At 36.0% G+C, this 24,012-nt stretch overlaps 3 protein-coding genes across 3 annotated transcripts; 2 read left to right on the top strand and 1 right to left on the bottom strand.

The window, feature by feature from the left end:
- Positions 1-458: 458 nt before the first annotated feature.
- LOC132637617 (uncharacterized) lies at positions 459-2,095 on the top strand. Its single transcript, XM_060354679.1, has 3 exons — positions 459-1,048; positions 1,371-1,921; positions 2,034-2,095. Exons 1-3 carry the CDS (start codon positions 459-461, stop codon positions 2,093-2,095), a joined length of 1,203 nt encoding a protein of 400 aa, XP_060210662.1.
- A 198-nt stretch (positions 2,096-2,293) lies between these two features.
- Positions 2,294-3,317, top strand: LOC132637618 (uncharacterized). The gene is made up of 2 exons (XM_060354680.1): positions 2,294-2,518; positions 2,877-3,317. Exons 1-2 carry the CDS (start codon positions 2,294-2,296, stop codon positions 3,315-3,317), a joined length of 666 nt encoding a protein of 221 aa, XP_060210663.1.
- Positions 3,318-4,251: 934 nt separating this feature from the next.
- On the bottom strand, positions 4,252-21,706 carry LOC132637619 (uncharacterized). The gene is made up of 12 exons (XM_060354681.1): positions 21,512-21,706; positions 19,715-20,539; positions 19,078-19,533; positions 18,878-18,991; positions 18,663-18,788; positions 10,046-10,192; positions 9,553-9,738; positions 9,292-9,452; positions 5,498-5,635; positions 5,352-5,406; positions 4,969-5,267; positions 4,252-4,474 (listed from the first exon to the last, which is right to left on the bottom strand). Exons 1-12 carry the CDS (start codon positions 21,704-21,706, stop codon positions 4,252-4,254), a joined length of 2,925 nt encoding a protein of 974 aa, XP_060210664.1.
- Between the last annotated feature and the right edge of the window lie 2,306 nt (positions 21,707-24,012).

Consider the following 24,012-nt stretch of genomic DNA (forward strand, 5'->3'; position numbering starts at 1 on the left):
ATATTCCAATATGTTTTCTCTTTTACACGTTCCAATAACTTTTCGAAGTGTTCATCAATAACTTTCCGAAGATCCAGTTCATATATTTTTTGTTCATCATTCTAAACTATGTATTTCTGAACTATAATTCAATATCTAAACCATGTATTTCTGTACAATGTAAACTGAACTATGTTTACTATGTATTTTTATAATATCCAAACTATGTATTTATGCACTGTTTAAACTATGTATTTCTGAACTATATAAATTATGTATTTGTCAACTATTTTTCATATCAGTTTATGCTAAACTATGTATTCTGGAGTGTAATTCAATATGTGTATGTTATATTAGAATTATTAGTGAGTAATTCTAATTTGTATAAATTATTTAAATTTGAACGTGAATCTTATGTAGGGCATACAATTACAGGTTTTATGTTGACACAGTGATTCAAGGAATTTTTTTTTTATAAAATGGTCAATATTTCATCGTTGATTAGACACTCTGGTATTTGGAACGACGAGAATAAATACGTCAATTACAAAATCGATGTTGTGACTTTCAAGGAGTATTCGACGTATGAGGAATTGTTACAAACAATTGCAACACAATTGAATTTGGACACGAAAATGAAAAACATAAGCATAAAATACATGGTTGAAGGTGATTATATTCCAATGGAAATTCACAATGACATGGGTGTTAAGGTGTATGTGGAACTGAAGAAAGAGAACAAAGCATTACCAATGTACCCATTATGTATCATTACAACGGATAGAAGCATGGAGATATGTATATCGGATGAGAGTTGTGTTGAAGGTGATTATTTGCAAATCGGATACACGAATCAAACAGTTGGTTCCCATGATTTTGCATCATCAAGTTGTGGAAAGGCTGATTTGTTATTCGAAAACAACAAGGGTATGGTTATTGATGACAAGAACCAAAAAGTAGTTGTCGTCGATCAAGTATACAAGGATAAAGATACATTAAAATCTGTGATGGTGAATTATGCAATTACGAATAGGTTCAACTATCAGACAAAAAGGAGCAATGCAATAAGGTACTAAATGTGCATTTGTTTATGTATTTGCAACTGTGTGTTGTTATGTATTTGAACCGTGATAGTGTATGTTTGTTAATTTGTACGAGTGGAAGTATTTCTCAGCATGTGTATGTTTATTATAAAGTAGAATCAATACTGATTTGTATGTATTTGTATTCATAAATAATGTATTTGGTCTGGTTTGCATTTGATTAACTTATTTACATATGGTAAAGTTACTCATCTGTCCTTTGTATTAATGAAACAAGAATAAATACATTACTGATGCATTTTACATTAATCTGTTTATTTATTTATTTCTCTTGTTTTTTTGTTGTAGCTACACTCTTGTGTGCGTATCAGGAGAGTGTGATTGGAAATTCAGGGCGTCAAGTGTCGGTAAGTCAGGAATGTTTAGAGTTAGAGAGTTTCAAGACAAACATACATGTCCATTGAAGGAAAAGGTTTATTCCCAATGCCAAGCTACAAGTCGGTTGATAAGTGGGATTGTCAAACCAAAAATATCAAATCATAAGAGGAAATATACGCCTAAAGACATTGCGGAGGACGTCAAAAATGATTTCGGAATGGATGTGTCGTACATGGTTGCTTGGCGGGCCAAAGAAAGGGCGATGAACGATTTAATGGGTGAACCGGCTGATTCTTATAAAAGACTACCTGGATATCTATACATTTTGGATAAGACTTACCCGGGTTCACATATCAGAATGCGTAAAACCCGCGAAAATGAATTTATGTATGTTTTTATAGCACTATATGCATTTATCAAAGGCTTTGATTATTGTCGGCCAATTGTGGTGGTTGATGGAAGCCACTTAAAAACACCATACAATGGAACATTTGTCTCGGCAAGCACATTAGACGGTGCAGGTATGTCAAAAAAATACATATTAAATTATTACCTCAATATATATTTTATATGTTTTGGACAAATACAAAATGTATTATATTATTTTTTTTTTCTTCTTAACTGTATCTCCAGGAAACATACTTCCCTTAGCATATGGTGTGATTGATTCTGAGAATGACAGATCATGGACGTGATTTTTTGAGCGTTTCAGAGAATCATATGGAATCCGAGAGAATATGTGTATCGTATCAGATAGGCATGAAAGTATAAACAAGGCTGTTTGTCGAATTTATCCAGAAGTTGCACATTATGCATGTATTTGGCATTTGTGGGGTAATGTATGTAAAAAATACAAGAAGAGCCATGATGTGCTGAGTCTTGTTTTTTATTCCATGGCAAAGGCATACACGCAGGATGATTTCGATGAGTTAATGGGAAAGGTTCAAAAGGTAGATATGCGCGTGGCAGAGTATTTGGAATCGGCTGGTAGAGAAAAGTGGGCTAGATTGTATGCATCTGTTAACCGACGGTGGACAATGACTTCTAACATAGCAGAGTGCATTAACCGACATCTTCTAGCAGCTAGAGAACTGCCTATATATGACTTTCTCGAAGAAGTTAGAAGGATGTTTGGGAGATGGAATTACAATAACCGGAGAAATGGAACATACACGTTCACTACACTCGGTAAAAAGTTTCAGAAAATGCTATCAATCAACGAGTATCTATGTCTATGAATGACGGTATGTTTCATTTTAATGCGTGTTATAATTTATTTGACAAACTTGTACTTGTACTAATCTGGTGTTTCTACACATTATACATTTGTGTATTTGGTATCCATGAACAGTTAGTGTTAATGTAAATTATATGACTACCTTTGAAAATTGATATGTATTTGTTTAATGATTTGTTCATTTATTTTAAAATTCTGATTGTTTCAATAACAAATACATGTAATATTTATTTTTTCAGGTAGAACCGTCAACAGAATTCGTGTACACAGTACATGATGGAGGACGACGATTCATTCTTAATTTGAATAGAAAAACTTGCAGTTTTCGTATGTTTCAACTAGATGAAATCCCCTGCCCGCATGCATGGGCTGTCATTAAAAAGAAAAATCTGGTTGCTGAGGATTATTGCTCTGATTTGTTCAAACCGGCGACCGTGTTGAAGACATATGATGTACCTGTGGATCCTCTACCCGACGAGCCTGAATGGAACATTCCCAACCACATCTTGGAGGATGTGGTTTTGCCCCCAAGATACAAGAGACCGCCTGGTAGGCCAAAGAAGAGGCGTGATAAGCCTTTAAGTGAATTGTTGTTTGGAAAGGGCAGACATGCTTGCAGTACTTGTGGACAAGTTGGGCACAACAGACGTTCATGTAGTTTTGAACCTCTGAGGAAGTGAATTTTTCTTGTGTTCCTATCCATTTAATTTTTTTACCGAAGATAGATTGGTTATTTAAGTATTTGAACACGTGTCAAAAACTTCCATTGACACTTGTTGTAGTATTATAGAAATTTTTGCAATGAAATGAATGTCCCATTCAAAATGATCTTAATTGAATTTTTTTTCACGATACGTATGGCGTTTTTTTCAACATCAAAAAATAATGCGTACTTGGTAAAATAACATACATATTATATCTGTAAAAATGATAAAATTGTTTTTATTTTCGAATTTTTTTGGATTGGAGGATCGTAGTTGTGCTGGTAATGTCAACTTAAAATTATGTATTTATTGGCCTTCTGAAAACTTGTATAAACTGTAATAGAACATACATGGTTTTTGTGATCCCGGTGTCTGAAATTACACGGTAATGTTCATGTATTTTTAACACAAAAAAAAAAGGCAAACCATGTTCCGGTATGAAAATGGTGTTGTCTATTCAACCTCGTAGCACAGCATATGTGGTATAAAAACGTACGTATTGTTTCCGAAACTGATGAAGATGGTTTATTTGAATTAATTTTTTTTTATTGAAATCATATAGTTGTGCTGGCCATATCAAATACACAAGATGTGTTTATTACCTAAAATATATCTAAAACATACATATTTTGTGAACCTGGGGGAATTAAAAATACATATTTTGTGAACCTGGTTAATAAATGTATTTGTGGATTCATGATGTCGCATTTTACTGTATTTTTTCGAAACTTCAGATTTATTTGACAATATATGGAACTAAGTACATCAAACAGATGGAACATAAAATCACTGAGATTTCTTTGGTTAAATGATAATTATCCAACATAAGTCAAAATACATCTAAAAGCATCAGATTGTTTGCTGTAATGAAAAAAAGGACAAAAAACATCGAATGCACGAATAGTATTTATCAAACATCAATTGCATCTACAGTGTCGTAATCGATTGCTGGCGTAATCGGTCTTGGTGGAACTTCATTATCACTCTCTGCATTGTCAGCAACCTTGCCTTCAGCGTAGTCCCATAAGAGTGCACCGTATCTCATACGCTGCATGTGTGCATCAATGACATCTGGAATCCTTTCACCCGATGTCAAATACTCGGCATACGCTGCCACAAAAACACCACAGTCCCTAAAAAAAAAAAAAAAAAAAGATAAGAACTTGTATTAGAAAATATATGTTTCTAGTTCTAAACAAGGTATCTCAAGTTCAAACAACTCATGTATTTTTGAAGAATAATAAATTGATATGATATATCATGTATTTGATACTCTATGATATTTTTAAAAATGTATGTCTACAACTTACATGCTACCAGCAGTTTAATGCGGAAGATTATCAACATAGACAACTTCAAGGATATCGATCTGTCCCTTATCCGCATATGCTGGGTCTTTCACCAAATCTATGCTTTTTTGATTTACATAGAATCCAGCCAGATGTAGGAAATGTGGCAGCAGTGTGGCAAGCTTTTTTTATTTCATTCCCAACAACTGCATTGTGCCCGGCTGATTGATACGAGTTGTAAACATACAGAAGCCTATACATTTAAAAAAAAAAGAATTCAACGGCCAATTAATGAATGAAAAACTAATGATAAATATTTAATTCATCATTAAAAATACCTATCCTTGAATGAAAGGAGTACCAATAACCAATGATTTTCTTCTTGTATATTCACCGGTATTAGCACGTTGTCAACGGTATGCCACGCGACATTGGCAATAAGCCTGTGGCCCTTAACATACTCAATCAATACTTGCTCTTCATTTGCCACATTTGTCTGTGTTTCAACATTGCGATATGCGTGGTGGACCACATCAATTCTCTGCTTGAATAGGCAGTCAACAGTGGTGAAGCTGAAATTGTTCCTTTTATCGTACTTTCCTTTCTTCCGAAAGTAATAGAAAATGACGTCAATGTGCTGGAATTGTTAAAAAATACATAAATTAGATCACAGTCAAATACATAAAAAACTTTGTAGTAGCAAAAATGTGGATTTCAGAACCTCTCTGTATTTTACAAAAACACAGCAGACCGAATGTACTGAAATACATCCATCTCTGTATTTTACAAATACACAGCAGCTAAAATACACAAAGTGCACTTGTAAAACAACTAGTTGATAGGCATATCATTGCTGATAAAAATCACCTCGTCATTCCAAAGCTGACCATCCATCGATAATAGGTAAAACTAGTTCTTATCATTGACAGTTGTGATGCCAAAATTGAATTTGACTCCATTGTCAAAAACTGCCATTTTTTTTTGTAATGGTCTTCGTTGTTCTTTCTGCGGCAACAAAAAAACCAAATACATCAACTTATTCACAAAAATCATGCAGAATCACTATGTGTAAAATTGGGAGAAAAACACATACTTGCTATCGTGCCTCATAAGCAGACCGTTTCGGAGCCAAGTACGGTATTCATCCACCATCTGTACATCAAGTGGACCAGTAATGGGATCTATATGGAATGGATATTTTTTATCAAACCCATGTACATGATTCTTGCCCGAACTACTACCTGTGTATTTGGTCTTTAAACATTAACAGTTGCGTATTAAAAAAACAAACAAGTAAATTAAAAAGTAGATATATACCAAAATCTGTCACAAACGGTGAAGACTTGTATTTACTGGGTCGTGTAGCTCGTGTGACTGATGGATGTTACGCCCTATTTTGAACGGGTCCAATATAGTTTGCAACTTCACGGTTCTTCTAACTGGTTTTAAAAGGGTTAGAGTCGCCACCTTATTTTTTAGGAAAATCAGGAAACCTATATGTATTTGTGTGTCTACTCCATTTTTAGTCCACGAAACCTATGAGATTCTAGATAAGGGTTTTATTTACCCCGAGGGGAAGGTATTAAGCATCCCTCAGAGCCTGTCCGAAGACAGTCCTTAAACTTAGTTTAACTGAACACTAGAGGGGGATTATCTATCTGTTTATCATTATTATTACCTGTTTTCAAAATGTTATGACTTCATGAAAAGCTACACTAGGTGATAATATAATAAGTATATACAGTGTATAAAAAATGTATTTATATCAAGTATTCATAACGAATGTATAGTAAAAAAAGAATATATAAAAGAGTATAAAGAGAATGTACCTCGTAAGTATAAAAGTGTATCTGTTAGTACAAAGAGTGTATATATATATGTTAGTGTAAAGAATGTATAACTATATAAAGAATATATAAAAAAAATGTAAGACTATGTAAAATAAATATATCAAGGATATAAAGAATGTGCGTCTATGTATATTAAAAGAATGTATGTATATTAAACATATAAAGAACATATTTCAAGTGTAAAAGAGTGTACGTCAAACCTAAAATGTATAAAGAATTGTATAACTAGGTATATTAGTGCATAAAGAATGTAAAAATAATTTACGAATATTCATTGGTGTAAAGATTTTATATAACGAAATTATTCAGAAAAGTGAAGTTTATTTGACTTGTTTCTACCGTTTAGTTAAAAAGAGTGTTTGTTTAATGAATATCCTATCAAAAGAATAAGGAACAAAATAATTGTAAAAAGTATTGGTAAAAAATAAGTATAAGAAATTGTGGATAAAAAATGAGTGAAAATGTGTAACGCCTCTAAAAAATAAAAGATTTGTAAATGGATGACTTAATATTTGCCTAGCGTCAAAATGTGAATTTAACTTAATTAAAAAATGTATTAGTGTACACGAAACAATATAAAATATAAGTTGTATTAAGAGTGTATAAAGAATATAAAATAAAGGATGAATTAGTATTTTTGCCTAATTGTCAAAAATGTGAATTTATTTAACAAAGTATTTATACCAAGTCAATTTAATCTAGTTATGAAAGAATTGACGGCCTAAGTTTTGCCTAAAGCGAATGACAATTTTAAGTTTAACAAACAAGGCGACAGGTAAATAAATATATCAACCCGTCATTCCAAAAATAAGATTTCCACTATACTATGAGTTTATGTTTTGTACAGTTATAAAAAAAATGTGGAAAGTAAATACAAACAGTAATTTGATGAAGTCTTCGGATTCCTTCTGAATGTCGTCTTCGGGATGTATCTCCGGATACCTGTATAAACACTTAGTAAAAGTGTTAGTAAGAGAATAAATAACTATCGAATGAATTAAAGAAATAATGAATAAACTTAAAATAAAAAATAAAAAACCCGTCTTTTGTACATGGGAGGCCTTGGAAATCGACGGAAATTTCTTCATCGGCCATTCCAATGTAGTAATTGGTCTATATCAGTTAAAAGTACCAACGAAAAAGAAAAAAAGAGGAGCAAAACAGTCCAAGGCAGCGAGAACAATAGAAAAATGGAGCAGCAAATACAATATCAAAACGGAGCAGCAAACCAATGCCCGAAACAAATCCAAACGGCCACTGGAAACCCAAAATAACACAAAGAAACTGGTCAAAAACTGAGTAGAAGTGGTAGCCTTGAGCAAAACAATAATATATACATCTCACAAAGCCATCAACATGGTAAAACAGAGGCAGAACAGTGGCGGCGTCGCTTCAACGACGAACGCCGGAGCGACGTCGGAAAAATAGAACTTCGATCATAAATCATAAAAAATAGCAAGACGAAACATTAACGATTAAAATAGAACGGAACGGACAAAATCAGTCAAGAAGACAAACAAAGCTCAGTATATTGTTGTTGATGGCATTTCCGATCAGATCTGAGTTTATGGCCAGCCATATCATTTTTCATGTAAATCAGTGGAGAAAAAAAAACGACATAAAAACACAAACACATATATACAAAATTCATGGAACGAACAGCAGTCCTCGGTCATGTATTGATTCTGATCGGAGTTGCACGTTTTCCGGTGGAAACTTTCAAAAATCATAAACACAAAAATGAAAATACGAGGAGAAAGGAATGAGGTGTAGCAGCGACTGGTGGTGTCGTTAGGTTGCTGGCTGCTCCGGTTCACCGGAGCTAGAAGCTCCTCGCCGGAGCAGCGAATAAAACAGGGTGTGTGAGGATGGAGTAAAAAGGGTTGGTTTTGTGGTTGTTGATGGTAAAGGCGGTGGCAGTAAGGGTGGTGGTCGAAAGGGAAAAATGGGGAAGGGCGGCGTGGTGGCGGCGTTAATGTCCAGAGAGAGGGATGACGTAGTGGGAGAAGATTGGGACGAAGTGGTGGAGGTGTGGAAGCTTGTCGGCGTGTGGGGGTGATTTGGTGCGTCGCCGGAGCTCCGAGCTCCGGCGTGGTGGCGGCGGCTGTTGGAAGTGGGGGGAGGGAAGAGAAATGTTTGGGGTTTTGTTACAAGAGAGAAGGAGAAGCAAACTCTGAAAATTAAAAGTGTGTGTGTATTGAAGATTGTGTACTAAAATTAACCCCTCCCTTTTCCTTTATAATACAAAATGGCTCCTTATTTTGTCCAAAGAATAAAAGAATGCACCCCCTTGTCCCCTTTACCTCTTTTAACTAATGAGTAAAGATACATTAACCAATGGATCAAGAACTCAACCCATCACCTCAAATGTCAACTTTTTAAAAGGTGACGAGACCTTAACTTGATCGAATTCTTGCTCTGTGTTTAAAAATTAATTGCTCCGGTTTTCTCTGCACTGACGGACTATACTAAAATATAGTTAAATAATAATGTAAGTATAAAATGTAAATATTAATGTATAAGATATAAAAAATGTACTTCTATAAAATAAAGAAAACAATTATTAATTGCACAAAATGGTAGTATTACGCTGTACATGTGCAAAAATAATGATTCTTGAAAAATGACAATAAACTGATAAAATTCCTAAAATAAGGATAATCATCAATAAATTGTTAAAAAAATGTAAAAATGTGTAAAAAAATGTATTTCGCGCTCTAAAACGTTAATTTTAAGCACGGCGAGCCAAAATTAGGTGTCAACAATGGATGTAACATGATTTCTTTCCTTGGGATTTGGCTTGGTAAATACTCATCAGGCAACAACCACTGAGACAACGGTTGCGCGTTACAAACTGCTGCCTGGGGTTCCTCTAAGACAGTTGAGCTGGTGTTTTCCTCGGTTTTTTCTGCGTGAACTTGTTCGTTGGTCATTTCTGATTCTGCTATATTTGCTAGCACCTGTGCGATCATCTACACAAAAAAAATACAAAAAAGAAACATTATTCAATCACTTGTATGATACATTTTAAAACCGAAAAAATGGGTGAATCAGAATTCGTTGTTATCGAACCTCAGAATTATTTGAATCATCAGAACATTTTTGCTCTTCCATAGTATGTTTCCCCGAACGTTCAACCGAAGTCTTCGGTTCCCCTGAAAGATCACCTCCTTCTGGAATGTCTTCGGTTGAAGCTTCCATCGTATCGCCGCTCTCATTGCCAATATCAACTTGAATATCCGGTGCAATACCCTTTTCCTTAAAAAAAACACAGGCCAAAAGTCTATAAAAATACATAAATTTAATAGATAAAGAACTATATAAAATACATAAATACATGAGAAAGTATTTGTTGATGATGTCCAAAAGAAGTAAACAAATACATAAAGAAACGGTGAACAGTCATGGTGTGAAACAAATAGTACACAAAAAAATACATGACACTACTCTTTGTCATATTAATATCAAATACATAATATTTTAAATGCCAGTAGTTCCGAAATTTTCAGCATACCGGAATTATATTTTTTTTTAAAATAAGATATAGAAATGAATAAAAAAATACCTCTGTTGGATCCACCGGACGTTCAACCGAAGTCTTCGGTTCTCCTGCATGATCACCTCCTTCCGCAATCTCTTCGGTTGAAGCTTTCAGAGTATCGCCGCTATCATTGCCAATACCGACTTGAATATCCGGTGCAAGACCCTTCTCCTTATGAAAAAACACAGGCCAAAGTATATAAAATAAATGAATGTAATAGATAAAAAAACAATATTAAAAACATAAATACATAGAAGTATTTGTTGATGATGTCCAAAAGCAGTAAACAAATACATAAGGAAAACAGTGAACAATCATGCTGTCATACAAAACAGTACACAAAAAAAATACATGACACTACTGTTTTCCATATCAATAACAAATACATAATATTATAAAGTCCAATAGATCCCAATGTTTCATCATGTCTGCATTATTGTTATAGCCCGTACTTTGTACGTTCGGATAATTCAAGATAAATGCGAGAAGTTAAGGGCAAGACTATCTCCAAAATTATTTTAATGTACAAGTTGTTTATTAGTATGGAAAAATATTGAGAAAGACCAAGGGCCAGAACAGCGCGAACGCGCTGAACAAAAATCTGCGGACCAGGTTCGGGATGAAGGTTATACTATAAGAGTGTAATAATAACCTATATATGATATTTGGAGACCATATGGAGTGAATCGGTTCACATAGTTCTTAACGGGAAATTCTCATCGCCAAGTGGGGCCCACACGTCGGGGTTTCATAAAGGACGTATGAAGAGACATATGAATAGTATATGGAAAGTTGAGCAAGTCCTAAGATGGACCCATAAGCTAAAAATAAGTGTAGGCCCTCCAAAAGGACAATTTAAGAAAACGTTTTTGGGTGATCCGACTTGGAGGGGCAATAATGGCATTATAAGTTTGGAATTTGGGAAACTGTCCAGAAACAAAAGTTGTAGATAATTGAATTATCTTTCCAACCATAGGTCGTGGGCCCTCATACTATATCGGGATTGAGCGTTATGCCCCATTTACTGAACGAACGCGCAGGCAGAAAATTAAGCCAGCGCGATCGCGGCCCATCTGGGCGCGAACGCGCAAGAGGCCACTGGCCAACTCAGCGCGAACGCGCTGACCAAATTTTATGTCGGTCTGGGCAGCTTCTGGAACTCTATTTAAGGAGGGCTTAACCTCCATTCTTCATCCAAAAACGCCCAAAGACCCCCAAAATTCTGAAAAAAAACCTTCCACAACCCTACAACATCAAATTTTAGCCCGGATCAGGTATAATCTCCCAATTCCGGTCTAGATACCGTATAGTTTTCGCTGCAGAATCATATGACGGGCGTGTGGTGGCCAAAAGTTAGCGTGAAAAGGTGGAGATTAAGCAGTATTAAAGGGAGAAAGGTATGAATCTCTTTCTATTTGTGCAAATACCGGTTTATTTACGAAGAAAGCGTGATTAAATGATTGTATACCGAGTTAATTAGCTGTGGAAAATTGGAAAAAAGTGTGTGGGCTGTTTTATGAGATATGTTGATATGGAAATTGATATTATTGATGTTGGTGTTGTTGTTGTGTTGTTGGTTGCTGAATTGAAAATTCGGGCTAGGCATATAAACAGGGGAGATGCTGCCCGATTTTTGGTAGAATATAAAATAGTATAATTTGGAATATGGTATAAATGTGCATTGAAGGGGCTAACATTAGTGTGAATTATCTTAAATGTAGACTTACGAGCTCGGACAAATAAGCGTAGCTAATAAGAGGCGGAGCAAGTATGTTAAGGCTCGTCCCTTTCTTTCAAAGGCATGATTCCTACGACTTTAATTCCATGAACGTTTCCACAATCCTCTTTGTGTTCAAACGTTGGACATTTATAATTACAAGGCATGATTACCTTTCCAAAAATCGTTAATGTTTTCCAAAATGTCTATATTTTTTCAAAACGGAGGTTTACGATTTTGTACTGCTTTATGATAACGATGATGGACATGTTTGATCATGATGACAATGAATGCTAAGAATGAGAGCGTTTTCCTATGATGGATATGATGATGATTCTATGTTTGAAAGGTTCCAAGTTTACGTTTCAATGACGATACAAGAATGTGGGTCTATTTTCTTGACTTCTCAGTTTTATTAATGAACGACAATTATTTCTTAAAGGTTTCAAAGCGTATGAATTGATGCCCTATGGGATGATTATTTTACTTTATGTCCTCTCAATGCTATTTTTCCTTGATAGTCTCACCTTATGAGAATTGTTCCTTCAAGGTGAGACAAAGTGACCATGGTTATTCCATAATGTATTCGGAGGTTACCGACCATACGTCACTCCGATGGGTATATGACTTTCTTTGGGCTCTCATGCATGCTGTTTATATGATATATGTCTATGTATATGATATGTATATGAATATGTATATGTATATGTATATGGGGAAAAGGGAAAGGGCAACTGTTATATTACCACCTGATTCAGCTGGATTTCATCCCGGACGTGGGACATGGGAGAGCCGGACACGACGTCTGTATATGTGTTGTATGATATGTATGATATGATATGATATGTTGGGACACCGTTGGGGAGGGGGCGGGAGAGCCGATGTACTCGGCGTCTGTAAAATGTGAATAAAGGATACTGTTTTCTGAAATGTTCTGTTTTCTATATATGTGAATAAGAAGTACCGTTTTCTGAAAAAGAGACCAAGCATGCATAGCATCCGCCTAAAAGGCATTCATATATACAGGTTACTTCTATCCCAGGATAAGCTCTATATGTCTATTCCGTCATTATTCATACTGTACATCCCTTTATTATGTTAGTATTCATGTCTTGCATACTCAGTACATTACTCGTACTGACCCCTTTTCTTCGGGGGATGTGTTTCATGCCGCGCAGGTACACCCAGATGAGCTGAAGTTATTCTAGAGGATATTCCAGCGAAGTTGGCAAGCTCCACTTGCTCCTGGAGTGTTGCCGAGTCCGAGCTTGTATGCTAGGATTTCTGGACTGATGTTAGAGACTTTGCAGACAGAGTCGTGGGTGTTGGTTGTCAGTTCTGAAGTGGCTATACCAGCCGATGTGTCATTTGTGTTATGATATAAGTTTCATATGATTACAGTTTTTGTTTGAATTGAGTACAAAGAATAGAAAAAAAAAATCTGAAGGTTTAGCTATATTTTATTTCTTGTTGATGTACGAGTCTAAAGAGGTTAAGTATGTAATATGAGTCAGCGGGTTCGCTCGGCTCCGTATATGGGGTCGGGTGCCCATCACACCCTAGTAAGGTCGGGGCGTGACAAAGTGGTATAAGAGTCGGGTCGGTCTAAGGGTTGTCTGCAAAGTCGTGTCCAGTAGAGTCCTGTTTATGGGTGTGAAGCCGGACACATTTATAAACAGGAAGCTGCGGGGCATCTAGGGACTGTTGACCTTCTTTCTGTCTTAGATCGTGCAATAAATTCAAGTCATAAGAAAGTGGAGTTCCTTATATAAGCCCTACATACGACGTAAGGAGGTGCGGGATGATATGGGAAGACAGAGAGGTAAGTCTGGATACGTTTGTTCTGTTACTTGAAATTGGGAGCCCTGGGTGGCTGTGACATGATACGACATGATAGATATGGTAAGATATGATACGATATATATATAAAAGTCCTGGATGACTGGAATATGTCGTGTAACCGTATGTTCTGTAAAACATTGTTGATATTTGTGGTGTACAGGCTTTGAATAGTAAGGGTTGTAAAGGGAATTCTGCCAAAGTAGTTCAGAAGTCAGGCCATTTAGTGAGACACGCTTAACAGAAGGAAACGTGGAGAGGAAATACTGTAAATAGGTAATAAGTAAGATGTGTTGTCCCAGAAAGGTTATGGATTTGGCATGACGATGAAAGTGCGATCGCTGCCATCGGGACTCTGGGGATCCTGGACGGGAGGTAATTAAATATGAAAGTGAAAGGTGAACGTTGGGAATTGAAAAGGGCAACATAGTAATTGTAAGGAAAATGACGTGTTACGAAAATGCCACGGAAGCTGTAAGACTTCGACTTGCTCCAGAACATGTAATAAAGGTCATGTGAGGAAGCGGACGCAAAAATATCAGCATTAAGACATCGAATTCCAGTGAAGTTTTTGGGTTAAGCGTGCTCAGGTGGAAGCAATCCTATGGTGGGCGACCCCCTGGGAAGTTGGCAAGAAATTTTATAGATTACGACATAAGAGACAAATGAAAAGCTAGGGTAGTCTAAGGAAAACTAGGATATACGGGATGGTTGGAGACCATAGGAAGACGCGTAGGACGAGGCAAACTAGATCGGTGAAGAGACAGAAAGTGCATCACAACTTTGAAATTAGGATAGGCTTGAATAGTGGTTGGACGTATTTTGTGGACTAGTTGATAGTAAATATGTATATATATAGGAATGTGTGGGATATCCCACATATGATTGTATCGGTGGATATGTGAGTTCCAGAAACTGGCGCTACGGTAAAGAAAGCATTAACCAAGTAAGGGTACCGAAGTTCCAGTGACAAAGTGGAAGGCAAGAAAAATCAAAATGTCGGAAAAAGGTGAAACGTAAGATGCCTCAGTAAGTGAAGCTCCCGAGAGAAACTACCAGCAAAGCACGAGACTATTCGGGCAAGAACTCAAAGTAGGCATGTGAAGAGGATAAAGTGTGGTAATATGAAACAAAAGAGGAATGTGTGAGGTTCGATGAGCGAGGATAGAGAGAGTGCAAACTGTAAGGATTATGTGCTACGAGCAAAAGTAGTGGGACGTTCGAAAAATATGGACGCACGACTGCAACACAAACGTGTAATTAGAGGAGAACTACGAGTATGTGAGTTAAATGGGTGAAGGATTAATAGTGGAGGGAAGAGTATGGAAATGTGAACAAAATGATGATATAGACAGAAAATGAAAGGAAAGCTTATGATAAGAAGTTTTCGATATGATATGCACAGAGTTGGAAAGAAGGACGAGGAGTAAGATATAAACGAAGACTTCACAAAAGGAATGTTGGCGTATAAGGAGCCCTTTATAAACGGGAGAGAATCGCAACACTTTCAGGCTTCAAGTCCAAAGGAGGAAATTTATTAGCTCGAGGTCAGAGTTCAAAACATATCGGCATATCAGGAGAATACATGAAAGAAGTAGAAACGAATTGACGATAAGGGTAACTGGACTGCGAAGGATGATAAATGGTTACATTTTTGGATAAACATATGGAATGAAAGATTAAAAGGGATAGTGACAAAGACATAAACAAACAGGGGAAAAAAACACACCAAAGGCCGATGGATACTTATAGAATAGTAAGCGAGACTGCAATACTGTAGGAAAATAAGAGCAAGAAACAGCCTGTGGCCATATTGGATTGTCAAGTGAAGATTGCGTGCCAAAGACATGGCTTCTATTAAGATGTGGTGGCGAGACAATAACACAGAAGGGGTGACTTGGGAAGGACAAGGATAATAAGTTGGCGTAGTGGATAACCCATGACACAGCACGAGGAGTCAAGTAAAGACCCAGAAGTTCGATTATAAGGGGAATAGGGTAAAGGATAAAGAATGGTCATGAAAAAAGGGACAACTAAAAAGGGGACCCTCCCGAAGCATTATGACACCCCGTGAGGCCAGTTGAACATTCGAGGACGAATGTTCTAAAGGGGGGGAGAATGTTATAGCCCGTACTTTGTACGTTCAGATAATTCAAGATAAATGCGAGAAGTTAAGGGCAAGACTATCTCCAAAATTATTTTAATGTACAAGTTGTTTATTAGTATGGAAAAATATTGAGAAAGACCAAGGGCCAGAACAGCGTGAACGCGCTGAACAAAAATCTGCGGACCAGGTTCGGGATGAAGGTTATACTATAAGAGTGTAATAATAACCTATATATGATATTTGGAGACCATATGGAGTGAATCGGTTCACATAGTTCTTAACGGGAAATTCTCATCGCCAAGTGGGGCCCACACGTCGGGGTTTCATAAAGGACGTATGAAGAGACATATGAGTAGTATATGGAAAGTTGAGCAAGTCCTAAGAAGGACCCATAAGCTAAAAATAAGTGTAGGCCCTCCAAAAGGACAATTTAAGAAAACGTTTTTGGGTGATCCGACTTGGAGGGGCAATAACGGCATTATAAGTTTGGAATTTGGGAAAATGTCCAGAAACAAAAGTTGTAGATAATTGAATTATCTTTCCAACCATAGGTCGTGGGCCCTCATACGATATCGGGATTGAGAGTTATGCCCTTTTTACTTAACGAACGCGCAGGCAGAAAATTAAGCCAGCGCGAACGCGCAAGAGGCAACTGGCCAACTCAGCGCGAACGCGCCTGTAGGTGGCGCGAACGCGCTGACCAAATTTTATGTCGGTCTGGGCAGCTTCTGGAACTCTATTTAAGGAGGGCTTAACCTCCATTCTTCATCCAAAAACGCCCAAAGACCCCCAAAATTCTGGAAAAAAAAACCTTCCACAACCCTACAACATCAAATTTTAGCCCGGATCAGGTATAATCTCCCAATTCCGGTCTAGATACCGTATAGTTTTCGCTGCAGAATCATATGACGGGCGTGTGGTGGCCAAAAGTTAGCGTGAAAAGGTGGAGATTAAGCAGTATTAAAGGGAGAAAGGTATGCATCTCTTTCTATTTGTGCAAATACCGGTTTATTTACGAAGAAAGCGTGATTAAATGATTGTATACCGAGTTAATTAGCTGTAGAAAATTGGAAAACAGCGTGTGGGCTGTTTTATGAGATATGTTGATATGGAAATTGATATTATTGATGTTGGTGTTGTTGTTGTGTTGTTGGTTGCTGAATTGAAAATTCGGGCTAGGCATATAAAGAGGGGAGATGCTGCCCGATTTTTGGTAGAATATAAAATAGTATAATTTGGAATATGGTATAAATGTGCATTGAAGGGGCTAACATTAGTGTGAATTATCTTAAATGTAGACTTACGAGCTCGGACAAATAAGCGTAGCTAATAAGAGGCGGAACAGGTATGTTAAGGCTCGTCCCTTTCTTTCAAAGGCATGATTCCTACGACTTTAATTCCATGAACGTTTCCACAATCCTCTTTGTGTTCAAACGTTGGACATTTATAATTACAAGGCATGATTACCTTTCCAAAAATCGTTAATGTTTTCCAAAATGTCTATATTTTTCCAAAACGGAGGTTTACGATTTTGTACTGCTTTATGATAACGATGATGGACATGTTTGATCATGATGACAATGAATGCTAAGAATGAGAGCGTTTTCCTATGATGGATATGATGATGATTCTATGTTTGAAAGGTTCCAAGTTTACGTTTCAATGACGATACAAGAATGTGGGGCTATTTTCTTGACTTCTCAGTTTTATTAATGAACGACAATTATTTCTTAAAGGTTTCAAAGCGTATGAATTGATGCCCTATGGGATGATTATTTTACTTTATGTCCTCTCAATGCTATTCTTCCTTGATAGTCTCACCTTATGAGAATTGTTCCTTCAAGGTGAGACAAAGTGACCATGGTTATTCCATAATGTAATCGGAGGTTACCGACCTTACGTCACTTCGATGGGTATATGACTTTCTTTGGGCTCTCATGCATGCTGTTTATATGATATATGTATATGTATATGATATGTATATGAATATGTATATGTATATGTATATGGGGAAAAGGGAAAGGGCAACTGTTATATTACCACCTGATTCAGCTGGATTTCATCCCGGACGCGGGACATGGGAGAGCCGGACACGGCGTCTGTATATGTGTTGTATGATATGTATGATATGATATGATATGTTGGGACACCGTTGGGGAAGGGGCGGGAGAGCCGATGTACTCGGCGTCTGTAAAATGTGAATAAAGGATACCGTTTACTGAAATGTTCTGTTTTCTATATATGTGAATAAGAAGTACCGTTTTCTGAAAAAGAGACCAAGCATGCATAGCATCCGCCTAAAAGGCATTCATATATACAAGTTACTTCTATCCCAGGATAAGCTCTATATGTCTATTCCGTCATTATTCATACTGTACATCCCTTTATTATGTTAGTATTCATGTCTTGCATACTCAGTACATTACTCGTACTGACCCCTTTTCTTCGGGGGCTGCGTTTCATGCCGCGCAGGTACACCCAGATGAGCTGAAGTTATTCTAGAGGATATTCCAGCGAAGTTGGCAAGCTCCACTTGCTCCTGGAGTGTTGCCGAGTTCGAGCTTGTATGCTAGGATTTCTGGACTGATGTTAGAGACTTTGCAGACAGAGTCGTGGGTGTTAGTTGTCAGTTCTGAAGTGGCTATACCAGCCGATGTGTCATTTGTGTTATGATATAAGTTTCATATGATTACAGTTTTTGTTTGAATTGAGTACAAAGAAAAGAAAAAAAAAATCTGAAGGTTTAGCTATATTTTATTTCTTGTTGATGTACGAGTCTAAAGAGGTTAAGTATGTAATATGAGTCAGCGGGTTCGCTCGGCTCCGTATATGGGGTCGGGTGCCCATCACACCCTAGTAAGGTCGGGGTGTGACAATTATCTTTTATTAAAAAATAACATATAAAAATGATTAAAAAATGATAAATACATTAAAAAAAATATATATATATATATATATATATATATATATATATATACCTCTGTTGGATGCACATCACCCGTATCAGTCTCCATGTGAATATCGTCACCATGGTCCATGTAATCATCAGCTTGTTGATGTATGTTGCCATCATGTAAAGGAACATGAGTTTCACTGTCATCATCCTAAAAAAAATATGTATTTGTTAGATACATATGCTTCCTACTTCACACTGAAGGCAATCGTTTGAATATGTATTTATTGATTTTTTTACCTTTTCTGAGTTTTGTTTCCCTTTGACATGTTCCAAAACCTTTTTGAAATTTTTATCAATAGTTTTGAGAAGATCCTTGAGCTCAGTAAAAACAACCTTGAATTCAGCAAGCACCTAAATGGTAAAAACAACAAATTCATCGTAAAAATCCTCATTTGCTTGTAGTTTGATGAATATCAAAATAAAATTAGAAAACTTACTTCCTGCTTAAATTGATTAAGTTCATGCCTCAAACTTGTGAGGTCAACTGATTTGCTGGTGGATACGTCGTCAACAGGAACGCGGTGGACACTTGGAGCAGCTTTTTCTTTTTCCTTTGATTGAACTGGCTTATCTACCACCGAAGCAGATTTTTTAGATGATTGTCCAACTGTAGGTTTTTTTGGGATAGTTATTGGTGACTTCTGAACAAGCAATGCTGCCGTCGACATCTTCCTGGGCTTCTTGTGCGGTGGAGATTTTGAAGCATCGTTCTTTTGAGTTTTCTTGGCAGCGGCAACATGGGGAGGTGTTGTGGTAAAATCAGCATATTCATTTTCCTCCTCTTGGTGTGTTTGGGGTGGTGGTGCACGTCTGTTGACCAGATATGCACGCAGACCAAGCTTCTCAACCTCTGATATGGTCGGAACAATGTTGTTGAATTTACAACTAATGTCCTGCACATAATATATTGTGAACTGTCAGTTCAGAACCTCTGTGTATTTTACAAATACATAGCAGACCTATATTGCTGGAAAAAAACCCATCTGTATTTTACAAATACACAGCAGCAAAAATTACGCAAAATGCACATGTAAAAACTAGTTGGTAAGCATATATTTAATGTAAGTATTTTACCTCACCGTCCTTAAACATGCCCAACATCAAGTAGTTAACAGATGGCTTTGGGTTCACTGTTCTCCAATTAAACATTCTTGGGATTCGGCTTCCGGTTTTAACCATTAAATTAGGGTCAACATTAGAGCAACACTCATATATCCACACTTGCATCGCAAAAGGGAAACCCCGTAGACAATAAAACTGCTTCGGCTTGTCCATCTTGTGGTGAATACTCTTAATCAAATCATCAAATGCTTCCTTACCCCAAGTATGTTCATTGTACTGTTCACTCTCCACCAAGTCAAAATGATGTCTTGGGACTGTGACGTTTCTCTTTTCACTTGAAAGTATGTAATTATGAATGAAATACAGGATAACAATCTTTACAGCATCTTCATCTGCGTTATCACCAACCCCCCAATCCTTGTCTTCAAAGCACTTATTTAAAGTCATCTTTAAAATACTATTACCAGAACCACCGAAATATTGATCCAACAATCTGTTAGAACCCTCGTCAAAAATAACTTCATCCCCGTAACACTTCAAACCAGCAATTAAAGCAAATTCAAAAAGACCGAATGTCAATTCGGTCCCGTTAATATCGATAACAAACGCATCGCTATTACTACGCTTCAACTCCCTAACCATAAAACACCTAAATAACTTACCCTGCACCTCGGTGTCAACTTGCATCTGCATATATTTTCCAAAAACAGTTTTGGAAAATAGATTGAATTGTCTATCTGTCAGTTTTTCCTTCAACTCATCTTTAATGTTATGGTTCATATATGAAGCATAACGTATCGGTTGAGTGGGGGGACGTTTAACCAGGAATTTGGAGGCCTGAAAGTTTGAATATAATGGCAACACATGAGATACAAAAATACATACGAGTGCTATCACAGTAATTAAATACATGCAAACAAAAAACAGTCATTAAGATGTTTAGCTGACAAAAGTTGAACAAATACACCTTTTATCTGACACATACACATGCCTGCTTTTTAAAACATACATAACCTGTTATTAATTTGAAAATTGCACAAATGTGAGGAATTACAAATACATGATACATAGTTTGATATTTTGATAGCAAAAATGGTTAGTGAAATACATGACACAGTTGTATGTATGTTTTATATACAAACTCTTTCAAAACACAACAAAAATAAATACGAATGCTATCCCGTATGAATTGTTCAGATCAATAAATACATGGAAACAAAAACACAATTATTAAAGATGTTTAGCTGATAAAAGTTGAACAAATACACCTTCTGAACTGACATTTACACATGCCTGCTTTTTAAAACATACATCACCTGTTATTAAATTGAAAAAATACACAAATGTGAGGAATTACAAATACATGATACATAGTTTTATATTTTGATACCAAAAATGGTTAGTGAAATACATGACATAGTTGTATGTATGCTTCATACAATACAAAAATACAAAACTAATTCAAACAATACAAAAATACAAAACTAATTCAAACAATAAAAAAATACATACGAATTCTATCCCCTCTATTAATGAAATATTCAGATCAATCAATACATGCAACTATACTTACGGAAGCGGTCAAAAATACATCAATCATTAACCGAAATTGGGCAACATGTACAATATAATTTTATTCACAAAAAATATATATATATAATAAATGAAAAAATACCTGCTTGTTCATAGTTAATTGTTGTTCTCCGGCATCTGTCTCTACAACATTCTTCCCTTTGCTACTATAAGCAACATCGGATGTTTTTCTCCTCTTTGTGGCAGTATCAACATCATTTTTTTTTCCAAATTAACAGTTGAAGGAATTCTGATTCTGGAAGGATCATGGATTTTCTTAGATCTCCTTTCAGCAACAAATTTCTCAGCAGAAGCTGCATCAACATCATGTTGTTGCTGAGAAATACCCAAATCAAAAGAAGGGGAATCTAAATTTTGAAGAGTATGTGGGATACCTCTTGTAACCCTACTAGATGTGCTTTCATCCGCCATTAATTGATGTTTTTCACTACTCAAAATGGGAAACCCTAAGCATTGAAAGTTAATTTTTTTGAAAATAGACAAGAATATTGAATTAAGTTGACTAAAATACACAAAATAATGAAAGCTTACACAAATACACAGCCACCCACGAATCTCGGCAAAGTAAATGTAGTGGAATCATGCTTGATGGTAATGGATAGATTCTGAGGAGAAAAAAATGGCTAAAATTAATGGAAAGGGAGAGAAACTAACGTATATTACGTGCGTTTCAAATATGGGAAGTTGGGATAGTGTTTACCTTTATTTACGGTGTATTTGAGAACTGATAAGTGGAAGTTACTGTTGTATCTAGAATGGGTAATTTAGAAAATTAATTAGCTATTATTATTAATTTTAGTAAAAGGTAGTTATTAACATTAAATAGGTAGTAAAAGTAGCTATAACAAGTAAATTTTCCTCCCTTTTATGCCTTCGCTGGTCTGAATTTGTTGGGCCTGTTTGATATGCCATTCATCTCCCCTGTATATGCTTTTTTTTTTTGGCTCGGATTGCCCTTCATTTGGGGCGGTCTTTAATTTTTACCCTTCAAATTGGTGGTCTTTAAGTTTTGCCCTTCGCCTAACACCCCGAGGTTGTGGGTTTGAATCCCAGTTCAGTAAAAAAAAATTGCAAGGTAGAATGTGCAAATCTATCTATGCAAATTTTGTCTTAAGGCAGAATTTCTGTCACACCATTTTGAGGGGTAAAATTTAAAGACCACCATTTTGAGGGGTAAAAATTAAAGACCACCCCCAGCCAAGGACAATCCTGCAAATTGCCCCAGTATATGACTCCATGTACTTGGGTCTGCTGCGAATAATACCTGTTGTCTATGCATTTTTGGGCCTGCATAATATGTGCTTATCTATGTGCATATACACGATCCAATTTCGTTGTGTGTTGAATATGTCCGAAGAAATTTATATCCCTTCATAGATAGCTTTCTCTATTTAAATAGTTATTAAGTATAGATGCCTTCTAACCGCACTTTCCTTTTTCCCTTTGCATGACCATCCTCGCGCGGGCAGATACCTTCTTACCGCACTTTCGTTTTTCGCTTTGCATGACCATCCTCGCGTGAGCCCAATTGGGCCCAGATCTGCATATCCGTCATTTCGTTGGGCCAAAGGCTCAACATTTCATATCGTCGATTCCAAACACAGAAAATGAAGTCCCAACCATGGATGAAAAAAGTTTTTGATTTAACTGGTGGGCCTAGTAAATCCACTAGTCCGTTTTTCCTTTAAATATTTGCATATTTGTTGTATTATATATTTATGTAAATATTAAAACCCATAGTTAGAACCTAGTTGAAAATAGACAAACCATACTGATATCATTAGAATGTATAGGAACCCGAACACTTTTTAATTCGGACCCAATGAGAAAATAATAAAGAATGCTTTTCTCATGAAATAAGCGAATAAATCTTTTCTTCAAAAGAACGAAAACGGAAACAGTGGTATTTGAAGAAGAAAACCTGAAATTCTTTTAAACTTTGGAAAATTTCGAGCAAAGGATTTGAGAAAGAATTTGATCCAAAATGAGAGTTTATTTACAAAGGATTCAAATGGTTCAAAAAAAAAAAGGGCTTCTTTCAAAATATTACAAATCTTTTTGGGTTTGGCCCACTTCAAGTCAAATAAATAAGGGAATTTCTCACCTTAGTCCAAGTTTGGATAATTAAATTTGGGTTGACCTATATATTTTGTTTTTGAAAAAAAGGGTAAAATGTAACCCTTTCTTTCAAAAGGGACATTATTTAGAATAACTTGGACAAAAGTTGTGTTATATTATGATATCTTTAAAGGGATGTGAACTTGAAACATTTTAAAACTTAAGGTCAAACGGAGTACGACACTTTGGACTAAAGTCAAGTAGAACTCTTCTAGGGAAATCTTAAGTGTGTTTTTGGTTCGGAAAGTAAAGTAAACTATTTGAAACCTTATTGGTATATTATTTTTAAAAGATTCAACTCTTTTGAAAAGAAATGAAAAGGACTTCATTTCATGAAAACCTATTTTAATATCCCATGACTTCATAAATATACAATTTTAAACACATTTCAAGCAAATAATTATTAAAATCACATTTTGAAACTCGAATGTCAATCGCATTCCGCGGATTCTTAAAACTTGGTGCCTAACACTTTCTCCAGGAAATCGCCTGAATCTTTACCCGAACTCTGATACTAAATAAGGTTTTCATAAAATAACTTTAAAATTGATTTTTCTAATTTTCATAAATAAATTAGGTGCCGATTTTAAAAACAGTAA

Source organism: Lycium barbarum, chromosome 4 (assembly GCF_019175385.1).
Source record: "Lycium barbarum isolate Lr01 chromosome 4, ASM1917538v2, whole genome shotgun sequence".
NCBI lineage: Eukaryota > Viridiplantae > Streptophyta > Magnoliopsida > Solanales > Solanaceae > Lycium > Lycium barbarum.

Bases quoted from the DNA above. Each gene is read 5' to 3' on its own strand.
- LOC132637617 (XM_060354679.1), top strand. From the start codon at position 459: ATGGTCAATATTTCATCGTTGATTAGACACTCTGGTATTTGGAACGAC. The intron at 1,049-1,370 runs GTACTAAATGTG...TTTTTGTTGTAG, and splicing joins AAAAGGAGCAATGCAATAAG to CTACACTCTTGTGTGCGTAT. The intron at 1,922-2,033 runs GTATGTCAAAAA...CTGTATCTCCAG, and splicing joins AAGCACATTAGACGGTGCAG to GAAACATACTTCCCTTAGCA.
- LOC132637618 (XM_060354680.1), top strand. From the start codon at position 2,294: ATGGCAAAGGCATACACGCAGGATGATTTCGATGAGTTAATGGGAAAG. The intron at 2,519-2,876 runs GTTAGAAGGATG...TTATTTTTTCAG, and splicing joins TATATGACTTTCTCGAAGAA to GTAGAACCGTCAACAGAATT.
- LOC132637619 (XM_060354681.1), bottom strand. From the start codon at position 21,706: ATGGCGGATGAAAGCACATCTAGTAGGGTTACAAGAGGTATCCCACAT. The intron at 5,407-5,497 runs GTGATTTTTATC...TGTAAAATACAG, and splicing joins GTCAGCTTTGGAATGACGAG to AGATGGATGTATTTCAGTAC. The intron at 4,475-4,968 runs GTATTTTTAATG...TTTTTTTTTTAG, and splicing joins CTCCTTTCATTCAAGGATAG to GGACTGTGGTGTTTTTGTGG.